General features: G+C 51.2%; 1 protein-coding gene across 1 annotated transcript in view; it reads left to right on the plus strand.

The window, feature by feature from the left end:
• The first annotated feature begins 510 nt into the window (after window positions 1-510).
• SASH3 (SAM and SH3 domain containing 3) overlaps window positions 511-12,048 on the plus strand; it is a 29,747-nt gene continuing 18,209 nt past the window's right edge. Inside the window, exon 1 of the mRNA XM_073360635.1 lies at window positions 511-650. Coding sequence (XP_073216736.1) covers window positions 594-650 — 57 coding nt within the window. The 5' untranslated portion in view covers window positions 511-593. The remainder of the gene's footprint in view (window positions 651-12,048) is intronic.

The following is a 12,048-nucleotide window of genomic DNA, read 5'->3' on the forward strand; positions in this document are numbered from 1 at the left end:
CATGTCTATGAATGTTCTATAGCTGTGAGGCAGGTGGTTATTGTCTCACAGGCTGAAAGGTGACTAAGGTTAAACCCTGCAAGAACCCAAGCAATGGTTGTGGACAGAATTCAACTGCCTGGTGCTCATGTGGACAATACCAGGAATCCACTGCGTGAAGGCTACCTCCAGCCCCTCTGGAGAAATGTATAAACCAGTTTGGAGCCAGTTCAGGGGAGGCACCCCCCAGAGGGATCTGTGCAGCCAGTGGTGGGGAATGCACTGGTCGTGAATATCTGTAGCAGTGTCTGCTGAGAGGGCCCGCAAAGGATCCTCTGTGTCCAGGCACGTGGGCTGTGCCCTCCCTGGCACACAGGATACCGGGTTCCATGGCAGGGAGACCGTTCCCCAGCTACTTCCTTCTTCCTCCCCCAGCACCAGCTGCCCTGGAGCAGCAATTGCCGTAAGTGCAACTCATGTGACGCCACGGCTTCCTGTGTATTTCCCAGTGTCTACCTCGGCTGCGGGTGCAGTAAGTGACACGCCGGGTGCTGTGCTCCTCGGCTCAGCCTTCCCCTTGCTTGTCGTGTGCCAGCCTTTCTGGAGAGAGCACCATGCTGCGCCGCAAGCCGTCCAACGCCAGCGACAAGGAGCAGGCGCAGAAGAAGAAGGTGAGTGTGAGAAGCGCCCTTGCCCACTCCAGCAAAGGGCGGCCCACAGCTCAGCTGTGACGAGCCCACCAGGTGCAGGCTCTCTCAGTCTCTCCCCTCCCCCAGGTCCCAGCTCTGAGCAGCTCCGTGCTGCCTTCTGGTTCATGGCCCAGACACTAGACGCTGGCAGAGCTGACTGATCCAGCCAGTTCCACAGAAGGATGGTCTCTCATCAGGCCCTGCTAGGGTGGACAGCGCCAGCCTACGCCCCCCCAGAAGGACTGTGCTGAGAGCAGACCCCCCCCTGATGGTGGGTGGGAGGGTGACTAGTCTGGACAGAGACCCTGTGCCATGTCTGGGGCTGGCAGCGTATTGTGGAGCTACAGGAATTAGAAATGGCAAAGTCCTCTTGGCCCTTGGTGCCACTCATCCCACTCCCTGGGCGCTGCAGGAATGTCGCAAGTTTGGTCCAGCTTAGACTGCTTAGTGGTAAGCCATGGCCCCCATCACCTCTCTGGGGGAACAACACTATTCCAATGCCAGCAAAAGGTTCCTGATATTCAGCCTACATTTCCTCTGCTTGTGTCTCTCCATTGCATCTACTTAGCTGCTCTCTGCGCACCTCCCTAGATCCCCCTCCCCCACCCTTCCCTTCCCCATCAGGTAGCACTTAGCTGCACTGTGTGTCTCCTTGGCCACCACCCCCGATTTCCCAACCCCACCTGATCACTGGGGTTGCTCTTCTCTGAGCTCACTTTCATTTTCCAAGACCTGCATGGGGCTGAAGAGCTCAGAACTGACAACGGTGCAGGGTGAAAATCCGACGCTTGGCTTCTTGCTCCAGGGGCCAGTGACCTGGCATTGGAATCCCACAATGACAGTGATGCAGGAGGATGAATCCTGCTGCTGGGGCCCTAGATTGTGGAGTTTGCCTTCCCTTGCTGGTTGGAGGTGGCCACTGGCACCAGATGAGCTGGGAGGGTGAATCGTACGACGAGTTGGATCGGGGAGTTAGCAGATCCCAGCACTAGTGCATTGTGCTGTAGGCATTGCCACATTTCAAGGCTGGGGGGGGCCCAACTTCAGCTGCCTAATGTCGCTGATGTCCACGGAGATCCCCTGGGTGAGTGAGAGCAGAGTCCAATCCTGGAACGATCCTGGCAAGAGTGCATTGGAATGTGGCTCCGGCCCAGCACTGAGTACAGGGGTGTAAAACCCCCTGCTTGTGCATTTGTGGGTGGGGGTGATGGCACTTGTCATTTCCTTCCTGTGAGGGTGCTGAAAGGCTGGGCTGCGTCTGCAGAGAGCAGTAGCTGCTCCGCTCTCAGGCTGGTGAGAAACTTGTACAGAAACATCACCAGGGTTTTAGCTCATGGATCAAAGCCCTTCAAGGTGTTTGTGGTTCACGCAATTCTAGGCTGAGCTGATCACATGCTGCTAACCACTTCCTCTGGCAGCCTGCAAGGACTGGCTCCAGCGAGCACTCAACACCAGCTACTAGCACTGAGTAACCTTAGGCAAGAGGAGGCTGAAGGAGACCGGACTCCTGGGTCTGGCCATTGATAGGCACCTGGACCCCTCCCCCAACACTTCAGGGTCAAGCAGCAGAGTCCCATGGGATGCAGTAGCCATGCTAGGCCGGTCATGAGGACAGGCCAGGGGGCCTGTTGTGCAGCCAGCACAGGCCTTTCATATTGGCTACAGGGCCTGCCTAGAGCACATACACAGCACCAGACCCATCTCCATAAGGGCGGCTACAAGCATCGCCACAAGCCATTAGAGTGATACAAAGAATTTTCCCCAGTACACACCTCCCCAGTGTTGTTCATGACCTACACACAGAGAAGTTAGATAAAGACATTAAATACTCCTGCTGGAAGGGTGCAGTGTAGCACTACTTTTACTCTTAGATGCCAGAAGGATCACACACGGTAATCAAAACCAGAAAGAAAGAAACCAGGATGCTCCCTAAGGCAGGAGGCACTACTTACCCCACCTTGTTCTAAGCTGGCTTTTTCCAGAGTGACTCTGAGCACAGGCTTCCCTAGAGAGCCCGTTAGACTACAAGCAATAGCAAGAAAACCTCCACTCTTAAAGTGATCATTTGAAATTCCAACACAGTCCTCAATACACCACAGCTAACTCCAGGATTAACCTCCCCAGGAACCTGACCCCGATTAACTTCCCCAGGAACCTGTCCCCTACCTAATCTCCCCAGACACACTGCCCCGAACTGCACTTCCCAGGAACCCCAAACCCCGACTAACCTCCCCAGAAACCCTCCCCCAATTAACTTCCCCAGGAACCTGTCCTCTATCTAACCTCCACAGCAGTGGTTCTCAAACTATTGTATTGGTGACCCCTTTCACACAGCAAGCCTCTGAGTGCAACCCCCCCCCTTATAAATTAAAAACACTTGTTTATATATTTAACAGCATTATAAATACTGGAGGCAAAGCGGGGTTTGGAGTGGAGGCTGACCGCTCGCGACCCCCCATGTAATAACCTCATAACCCCCTGAGGGGTCCTGACCCCCAGTTTGAGAACCCCTGCTCCACAGGAACCTGGCCCTGATAAACTTCTCCAGGAACCCAGCACATATCTAATTGCCCTAGGCACCCACCCCCTAAGTAACTTCCCCAGGAACCCAACCCGCCAATTAACCTCCCCAGGAGCCCCACCTGTATCTAATCTCCCCAGGAACCCTGAGTCCGACTATGCTTCCCAGGAACCCCAAACCCCAACCAACCTCCCCAGGAACCGCACCCCCACCAAGGTGTAATCTCCCTCAGTCTTCCTCCTACTCCCCACACCTCCAATTTCTTAATGCATTCCCACTTCCTGGCTGCAATCACAGGCTTATTCCTGGCACCTCCATATTTTTATGTCTCCTGTCTGGCCCTCGTTGAGGGTCTACCATTTTCTCTGAGGGCAGCCTGGCTTCAGCTCCATTGGAAACAATGGGGGATATTGGCCATCTTTACTAGGGGAAGTCCAGGGCTAGCATTAGGCTGGTTCATGGTACTGCAGTGTGTCCATCTTCCCCAGTCTTCCCTCTTGTTCTTCAGAGTCTCAGCTTTCAATTTAAACAACAGTGCCTCTCTAGCAATTATGGTTGTGACATAAAAATTGACCTGAACATACCCAATGCAGCCATGTCTGCCGGAGTCTGCAAAGAGCCTGAGACAGTAGCTCTGAAGTATGATCTGCCCCACTTATTTCAGCGGGTGCTAAGTCAGATGTCAGCGTCAACACTGAACTATTTCAATGCCCATGCAAGGAGAGCAGCCAGTCCAGTATGGAGACTTGTGCAGCGTGATAGCTCATTCTGGCGCTAGGAGCAGGTGGGGTTCATAGATCATAGAATATCAGGGTTGGAAGGGACCTCAGGAGATCATCTAGTCCAACCCCCTGCTCAAAGCAGAACCAATCCCTAATTTTTGCCCCAGATCCCTAAATGGTCCCCTTAAGGATTGGGCTCACAACCCTGGGTTTAGCAGGCCAATGCTCAAACCACTGAGTTTTCCCTCCCCCACTTGGGTTGGGAGATACTACCACTTCTTGTTTCCTCCTGCCACCAGGGAGCCCAGCACAAGGGTCCCATGGAGTGCAGAGAGCTCACATTATCACCTTTTGGTAGCTTCTGAGAGCAGCGTCTCATTCTGGCATCGTGAGTGGGTGGGACTTATTGTTTGGGCGGAGCTTGGTAGAATACCCACTACATCCACCTCCTCCCTGTAACCCCTGTAGGAGCCTCTCTGTCATCGGCAAAGACGGTAAGGAAACGGCAGCTATCTTGGCTGAGGGGAGCTTGGCTTCAGTCCCATTGAGAGGAATAGAAGAAGGCGGCCATTTTGGATAAGGGCAACATTTCACAAGTTTGAAGACAACAAATCAGGAGCTAATGAGAACCCAAATCTGTCCTCCCCCAACACTGTGAGAGTGGGCAGCTCTGCCAGGGAGAGGATGAGGAAGAGGAAGCCACTAACCGTGGTGACCTCAGCCAGCTGAATGTGGGCATCGCCCCACTTTGGAGGTGATATATTGAGGACATGCGGTGGGCTCAGGGGTGTCTGTGAAGGGCTGAATGAGGGTTTGGTTTCCACATGGCATGGGAGGTTACAAGCCTCGTGCAATCAGCAGCCCTTGGAAATATGTGTCCCCCCACTGCTGTCCTGGCCCAGGAATGACAACCCACCCCTGCATGTGCTAGACTCCCCTGCTACCTCTGGGGCGCTCTGTTCCTCCAGTCTGATGCAGCAGGCCCTTGCAACAGTTCTGCACAGAGTGAATGAGACATTGGGAAGTACCACATCCTTCCTCCTCTCACCATGGAAACAGGCCGTCTCTGAGGAAGGCAGGGCAGGCCAAGGCAGCATTATAGCAGCAGACATCGTTGGGCATCCCCTCCCTTCTCACTGCCCCACCCTCCACTCTCACTTCCCCTCCTCTCTGGGGCCTGGGCTCTTAGTCCTCCGGCCCTACTTTCCTTCTCTAGCTCTTGACACCCTGCATTCCACCACCCCCGCCCAGCCTCTCACTGACGCTAGTCAGTCACTTTCCATTTCCCCATTGCTACTGGCATTGAAACTCCTGCCTGACCTGTCTTTACTTCCAGTGAGCGCCAACCCCTGCCAAGGCTTTCTCCCGCTGCTCTTCCGGGCACTTGATATTTCCAGCACCCACCCCCACACCTCACTCACGGACGGGTAGCCTAGTGCCAGCACCATGTGTCCCCTCCAACTCACTAACAGACTCATCGACCGACGGGTCACCTAGTGCCGGCTCCACACGCGTCGCCTCCGACTCAGCGATAGATGGGTTGCCTACCACTGCCTCTGTGCTTGTCCTCTCTGACTCACCAACGGATGGGCTGCCTAACTACTGGTCTACACGTGTCTGCTCTGCCTCACTGACAGACACCATCTCCTAGCGCTGTCCTCCTATGTGTCTCCTCCAACTCATTGACAGACACCACCCTTTAGTGCCAGCCCTGCACGCATCCCCTCCAATTCAGCAATGGCCACTGTCCCCTAGTGCCACCCCAGGCACGTCCCATCTGACTCCCTGACAGATGCTGACCCCTAGCGCCGACCCCGTGCGTGTCCCCTTTGACTTGCTGACAGGTATGTCACCTGGTGCTGGCCCCACATAGTGCCCAGCTTATAGGGAGCTGCTCAGCCCAGGAGGCTAGACCTTAAACTCTTGTCACCATAATCAAACTGTGGCCTGACCCAACCCTACTCACTCACCACATCCCACAAACAAAGCCAGATGAGGCTGCAGGGCCATGAATTCCCAGGAAGTGCTAGTTGCTGGAGGAAGTGCACTCAAAGGAAAATACAGCTACTCACTACGCTGGTTTTCACTTTCTAAGGCTCAGGTTGTTTAGTCCAATGTGTAAAATGCCTCCAGTGCTCTCAGCACACACAGACTCCTTCCAGCAATGATGGAGAGGCACCTTAGCTTGATACTTTTGCTAAAAAGAGGGCTGTAAAATAGCCAATGTGATTGAAACTGTTATCTTCTAGCTTCAGTGTTAAAACCCCATTGAGATGAATGGGGCGATTCCCTCCTCTCAGAGCTCTCATTTAAGACTATCCACAAACTCCAGGAGGCAGCTGTGTGTTAGTGTAACACAGGAATGGTTTTTTTGCAAGCAGATAAACTGGAAATGCTATTTGCTGGTCCCCCCCATCACCCATTAGATGCTTAAATTCTACAGAAATGATGGGCTTGCTCCTGGGCTGCAGGGTGGGCCCGACCACCATGCACCACCACTGTCCCCTTCCCTTTTTTTGGGGGGCGCCGGTGTTAAAAGCAAGTCTCTAGCCTTTATGGTTGCGCTGATCGGGCATGTACCCCACACTGCCCCTGAAAGGGTTAATGAAGGCATGCTAGGCCAGTTATCTGGCTGCACCTGGAGCTGGCCTAGGCTCACACAGGCAGGAAGGTGAGAGTGGAAAGGGGCTGGGGCAGTAGAGAGTGAGGAACTCTGCAGTCACTCCATGGGGCCAGTGGGGTGACCTTGGGCTCCTCCCCTGAGGGGGTGAAGCCTGGCAGGAGGCCAGAAGAGAGAGAAAGCAGCCCCAGCAGCAGGATTTGGACAACTAGGGAGAGAGCCCTGGGAGGTGCCCAGTGGAGGAATGGCGCAGCAGAGAGGGAGACAAGGCCCAGGAGGGCTGAAATTGGTTTGTGTCTATATGCTTAGTTCGGGATTTTCATTAGGCGACCAGAGGAGAGCCTTGGGAGTCCTGAGAAGGGATAAACCGTGGCGAAGGTTGTGAGCACCACGCAACCCAGAGTAAGCCAAAGACCCTTCGGTGAGGACATTAGACTGTTGGACTTTCTGTTACTCTAGAAGGAGAGGACTGAATTGTGACCTGGCCGAAGAGCTGAGTGGCAGGAAGAGGCAGAGTATCAGAGGACCAGGGCAGCTGTCTGCAGGGGGGCGTTAGGTAGGGAGAGAACTGCTACACAATGCCCTGCCATGAAGAGGCACTGTAGTGGTGAGAGATCTGAAACCCATGGCCTCCAGGCTGTCTTCACTACCTCCCTGCAGGAGCAAAGTTCAGCGAGAACTGCTGGGTATGCTCAACGGGCTGAGCAAACCCAGGGGTTACAGCATAGCTGTCAGCCAGGAGGCTCACTATACAGCCAGGATCGTCACTCCAGGCTCACCTCCAGCCCCTCATACATGCTGGCAAAGTCTTGTTTTCCAGTACATACACATTACAGAAGGGAACAAGGACCTTTGCTCACACCTGCCAGGGACCGAAGCCCTTTATTGCCAGCTGCCAGGATTGTGGGCTTTTTGATCGCAGCAGCCAGCCATTGGCGGGGACAGCCCAGCAGATTGGCTTTCCCAGGTGCTCCCAAACAGGCAGGATCTCGGAACATCAGGACAGATCAGGCAGCTTTGGGCATTGTAGATCACCAATGCAGATATTGTCCAAGGGGTGAGACCAGTAAGTGCGGGCTTACAGCAACCAACTGACTGACTGCGCTGGCATCACACGAACCTGTGGTTTGTGAAGGCAACCACCCTGCGGCCAGGATTTCCACGGGGTCCCCTCAATGCCTGCGGAAGTGACAGCAAGTGGGACGGGCCTAAGGCAGCAGCTGTTGCACCAGCCTCTTTGGAAGTGCTTGCGTTTGTGACCAGCCCTTTCCCTGTGCTGAATCTGAACAAAATCACTGTGTTCCCCTGCGGACAGCCTTCCATACTCTGTTGTCGTGCAGAGACGTGGCCTGACACCTGAGTCAGCCCAACCCTCCCTTTCTCCCCATGGATGTGCCTTCCCCTGCCATTCCCACAGTCTGTTCTGCCAGGTGGGTTCAGTACAGTGCGGGGCTCGCATACAATGCGCTAGAGAACAAGAACTCCCTTGGCAATCCAGTGTCACTTTGCAGGTATAGCCGCTGCAGTGCTGCCAACCCCACGCATTCCAAATCAGGGAGCAAGACCCCAAAATCATGAGACAGGCTTAAAAATTCTGACACTTTTTAAAAATTATGACGTGTATGTCTGTGGTTTTCCCTTTCTGGTTTTTGGGCCTTTGGGAATCATGTTTTCAAGCTTTTCTCTATAACCAAGAAGGCTAATGGAGCATATGGGAATAGGGTCATACCCCTTTAAATAGTTTTTGCTCTCTACTGTTGCTGTCTATGTTCTTGAAACTGCCAGTCACCAGCCAGAGCTGCGAGGTGTGTGTAGGGAGGCCTGGCATGGTGTGGCCATTTGGAGCCCACCATGCCCAGCTGGCTCGTTCTTATGACCGATGTTGTATAAAGAGCACAACCCGCAATGACTGGTGGTGAGGATGGGACCCTAATCCAGGAACACAGGGCACTAGGGGCTGAGTGACAGTGAAATTGCAGCTACTGTGACTGTGAGTGACTGGCTCATGTAGGGGTTAAAGGCTATTTGGGGAAAATTGACTTGTTTGGGAGCTCAGCAAAGTCCTGGTCCACCTATAATGAGAGATTGGAACAGCCTAGCATAGCTCATGGGATAACTGATGAAACAAGGTGGGGGTTTCACTGAGTGCAATGGGGCCAAAACATATCACATGCTGCATAGCCTAACAGCTCCGCTTAAGCCTGCAGCCAAAGCAGTGGTTGAGATTCTACAAGATCCCCCTTTCCCCAAAGCCACTGGGCATTGCAGAGTGTCTCTGCTTTTATTAACAGAATCAAAAGGGGAAGGAAATGATTCCAGATTCCATGGCTGAATAAAGGCTATTAACAGCATTGCTGCTTTGGAGCGAGTTTCAATGATGCATTAAGGGGCTGGCTAGTGTGTGGGTTGCACAATGAAGCAATCTGAGAACAGCTATTGACGGAGACTGAATTAACCCTAAAACCTGCAGTAAAAGTTACTGTATGAATGGGCACAGCTACAAGGATGCCAAGGAGCTGCGACAGCCTCATATCATCTATGCAGCAACTAAAGTGGGGGACAAGGAGGAAGTACAACCTGAAGAGCACCCAGACCCATTATTTCTTTGTGTGAAAGAGTCTTTCAGTGACTGTTGGGTCAAGAACAAATCTTGCAAAAACTGCAACAAATTGGGCTCCGCAGAGAAAATATGCAGGTCAACACAACAGCCCCCTCCTGAGGGCAATGCCAGAGATTTGAACATTCATCAGTTTGCAAATGACAGCCTGGAGTCCAGTGAGGATGCTATAGCATCACTACAACTGTTAAATGTGGAAGACCATAAAGGATGGATTCCTTTACAAGTGGAAGGAATAGGACTCGAAATGGAGCTTGGTACAGGGGTCCGCGGTGTCTAATTTTAGAGCAGGATTATTAGTGACAATTTAAAGAGGTGAAGTTGTAGGAAATCTCGGTGCTACTAAAAACACACAGGGGGAAATCCTCATTTCTTGGATGTTATTAAAGTGAAGGTAACAGCTTACTGTAAACAGCATCCGCGAAACTGCTGAGTTTAGGAGGAGGTCCTGCGCTGTATGCCTGACAGAGCAACAACCCCTAAGTGCACTCTGACACAATGGACAGAGAAGGTGCTGGTCCCCAGACTGCCCCACAGCTTTTGATGAGGCCATAAAGCTTTTAGTATCCAAAGGGCCCTTCCATAGTGGTGTGCATCGTTGCCTGTAAAATCAGCTGGTGACGCTTCCCTACGCGAAAGAGGAGAAGGGATTTCTCATTTGAGAGAAGATCAGAGGGGGCGGAGCAGGGGCAGGAAGAGGCAGAGCGAGGGCAGGGCCTCAGTGGAGGGGGCGGAGTGTGGTCTCGGGTTGGCGAGGGGGCGCAGCATCCGCTGGTGAAAAAAACCTCAGCGACTGTGGTTCACACTGGCGATTGGAAGTTGCAGGTAGGGATAACGAACTGAACCAGACAGTTGGTATGTTCTATTAAACATACCAAAAGTGAAACCTTGCCTGCGACAAATGCCAGGGTACAGCAGGAAAGTGTCTGACATTACAATGGGTAGATGGACTCATGCACAGAAACATCTGTGTCCAACTTTCTTTGCTTGCAGGGAACAGTTAAGGGTATCTCAAGGTTGCCTAATGTGTGGCACCAGAGTGTTATTCCTACAAAGCTCAGGGCCTGTGTATTCCAAGAATTACATGAGGCCATTTAGGACTGTAAAGGAGAGTCTTGGCCAGGAGTGTGTGGTGGCTGGGGATTGATGCACAGAAAGAGGAAATGGCAACACGGCGAGATGTCTAAACATGCCCCACTGCATCCTTGGAAGTCGTCAGCTATGCCATGGCAGTGATTCCATGTTGACTATGCTGGATCACTTATAGGGCATACGTTTGCGATTGCAGTAAATCATGTCATCTTCTAACCTTAGTTCTTTCTATATGGGGTCAGTTATTTGATCCTTCTTCTCTATTTCAGCCTGCCTTGAAGCAGTTCCTCGGAAACTCCACCGTTAATCAAATCATTTTGTAGAATGTTCATCCATCTAGTCTTGGGTCTTTCAATCCTTCTCCAACCTCCAGTTCTCAGTTTAATACCCTGTTTCCTGTATTTTCTTCTATTCTTCTTGTCACATGCCCAAACCACCTAAGTCTGGATTCCCTCAGCTTTTCTATAACTGGGATCACCTTCACACTTCCCCTAATTACATAAGAACAGCCATACTGTGTCAGACCAAAGGTCCATCTAGTCCAGTATCCTGTCTTCTGACAGTGGCCAATGCCAAGTGCCCCAGAGGGAATGAACTGAACAGGTAATCATCAAGTGATCACCCTGTCACCCATTCCCAGCTTCTGGCAAACAGGCTAAGGACACCATCTCTGCCCATCCTGGCTAATAGCCATTGATAGACCTATCTTCCATGAATTTATCTAGTTCTTTTTTGAACCCTGTTATAGTCTTGGCCTTCACAATATTCACTGGCAATGAGTTCCACAGGTTGACTGTGCATTGTGTGAAAAAATACTTCCTTTTGTTTGTTTTAAACCTGCTGCCTATTAATTTCGTTTGGTGACCCCTAGTTCTTGTATTATAAGGAGTAAATAACACTTCCTTATTTACTTTCTCCACACCACTCGTGATTTTATAGACCTCTATCATATCCCCCCTTAGTCATCTTTTTTCCAAGCTAAAAAGTCCCAGTCTTATTAATCTCTCCTCATATGGCAGATGCTCCATACCCCTAAATATTTTGTTGCTCTTTTCCAATTCCAATATATCTTTTTTGAGATAGGGCGACCACATCTGCAGGCAGTATTCAAGGTGTGGGCATACCATGGATTTATATAGAGGCAATATGATATTTTCTGTCTTATTATCTATCCCTTTCTTAATGATTCCCAACATTATGTTCGCCTTTTTGACTGCCACTGCACATTGAGTGCAGTAATTAGTTTATTCCAAACACACCATCCTTGTAAATTCCAAGCATCCATCTTAACATTTTCATTCCCACTGTCTCAAGATCCTTTTGCAGTGATTGCAGTAAAGATGCCCATCCTAAATGGCCAGACATATCCTGTATGAATCCAAGTAGTTCAGCACAGATGGTGGATGTGTTAAAACTTTTGTTTTCAGTTACAGGAGTTCCCAAGCAGTTTGTAACTGACAACAGAACTCAGTTCATAGCCAAAGAGTTTGGGTTTTTTCCCCCAAAGAAATGGTATCAGACTTGTCACATCAATTCATCACCATCCTGCCATAAACGGGTTAGTGGGAAGGTTTATCCAGACATTCAAATAACTGCGTCATGCTATGCCCCTGTATAAAGGTCGCTGACAAAACAAAGATTATGAATTTCCTGTTGTCCTGTAGGAACGCAGCTGATGCTATTAAAATCAGACATCAGCAATGTTGTTTATGGGGCATAATTTATGCCCTAGCCTGGACTTCTTAAAGTCCAATCTACAGACAAACATTCCTAAGGAATAGGGTGATCAAATGGGCACACATAGTCAC

This window comes from Lepidochelys kempii, chromosome 9, assembly GCF_965140265.1.
Source record: "Lepidochelys kempii isolate rLepKem1 chromosome 9, rLepKem1.hap2, whole genome shotgun sequence".
Classification (NCBI taxonomy): domain Eukaryota; kingdom Metazoa; phylum Chordata; order Testudines; family Cheloniidae; genus Lepidochelys; species Lepidochelys kempii.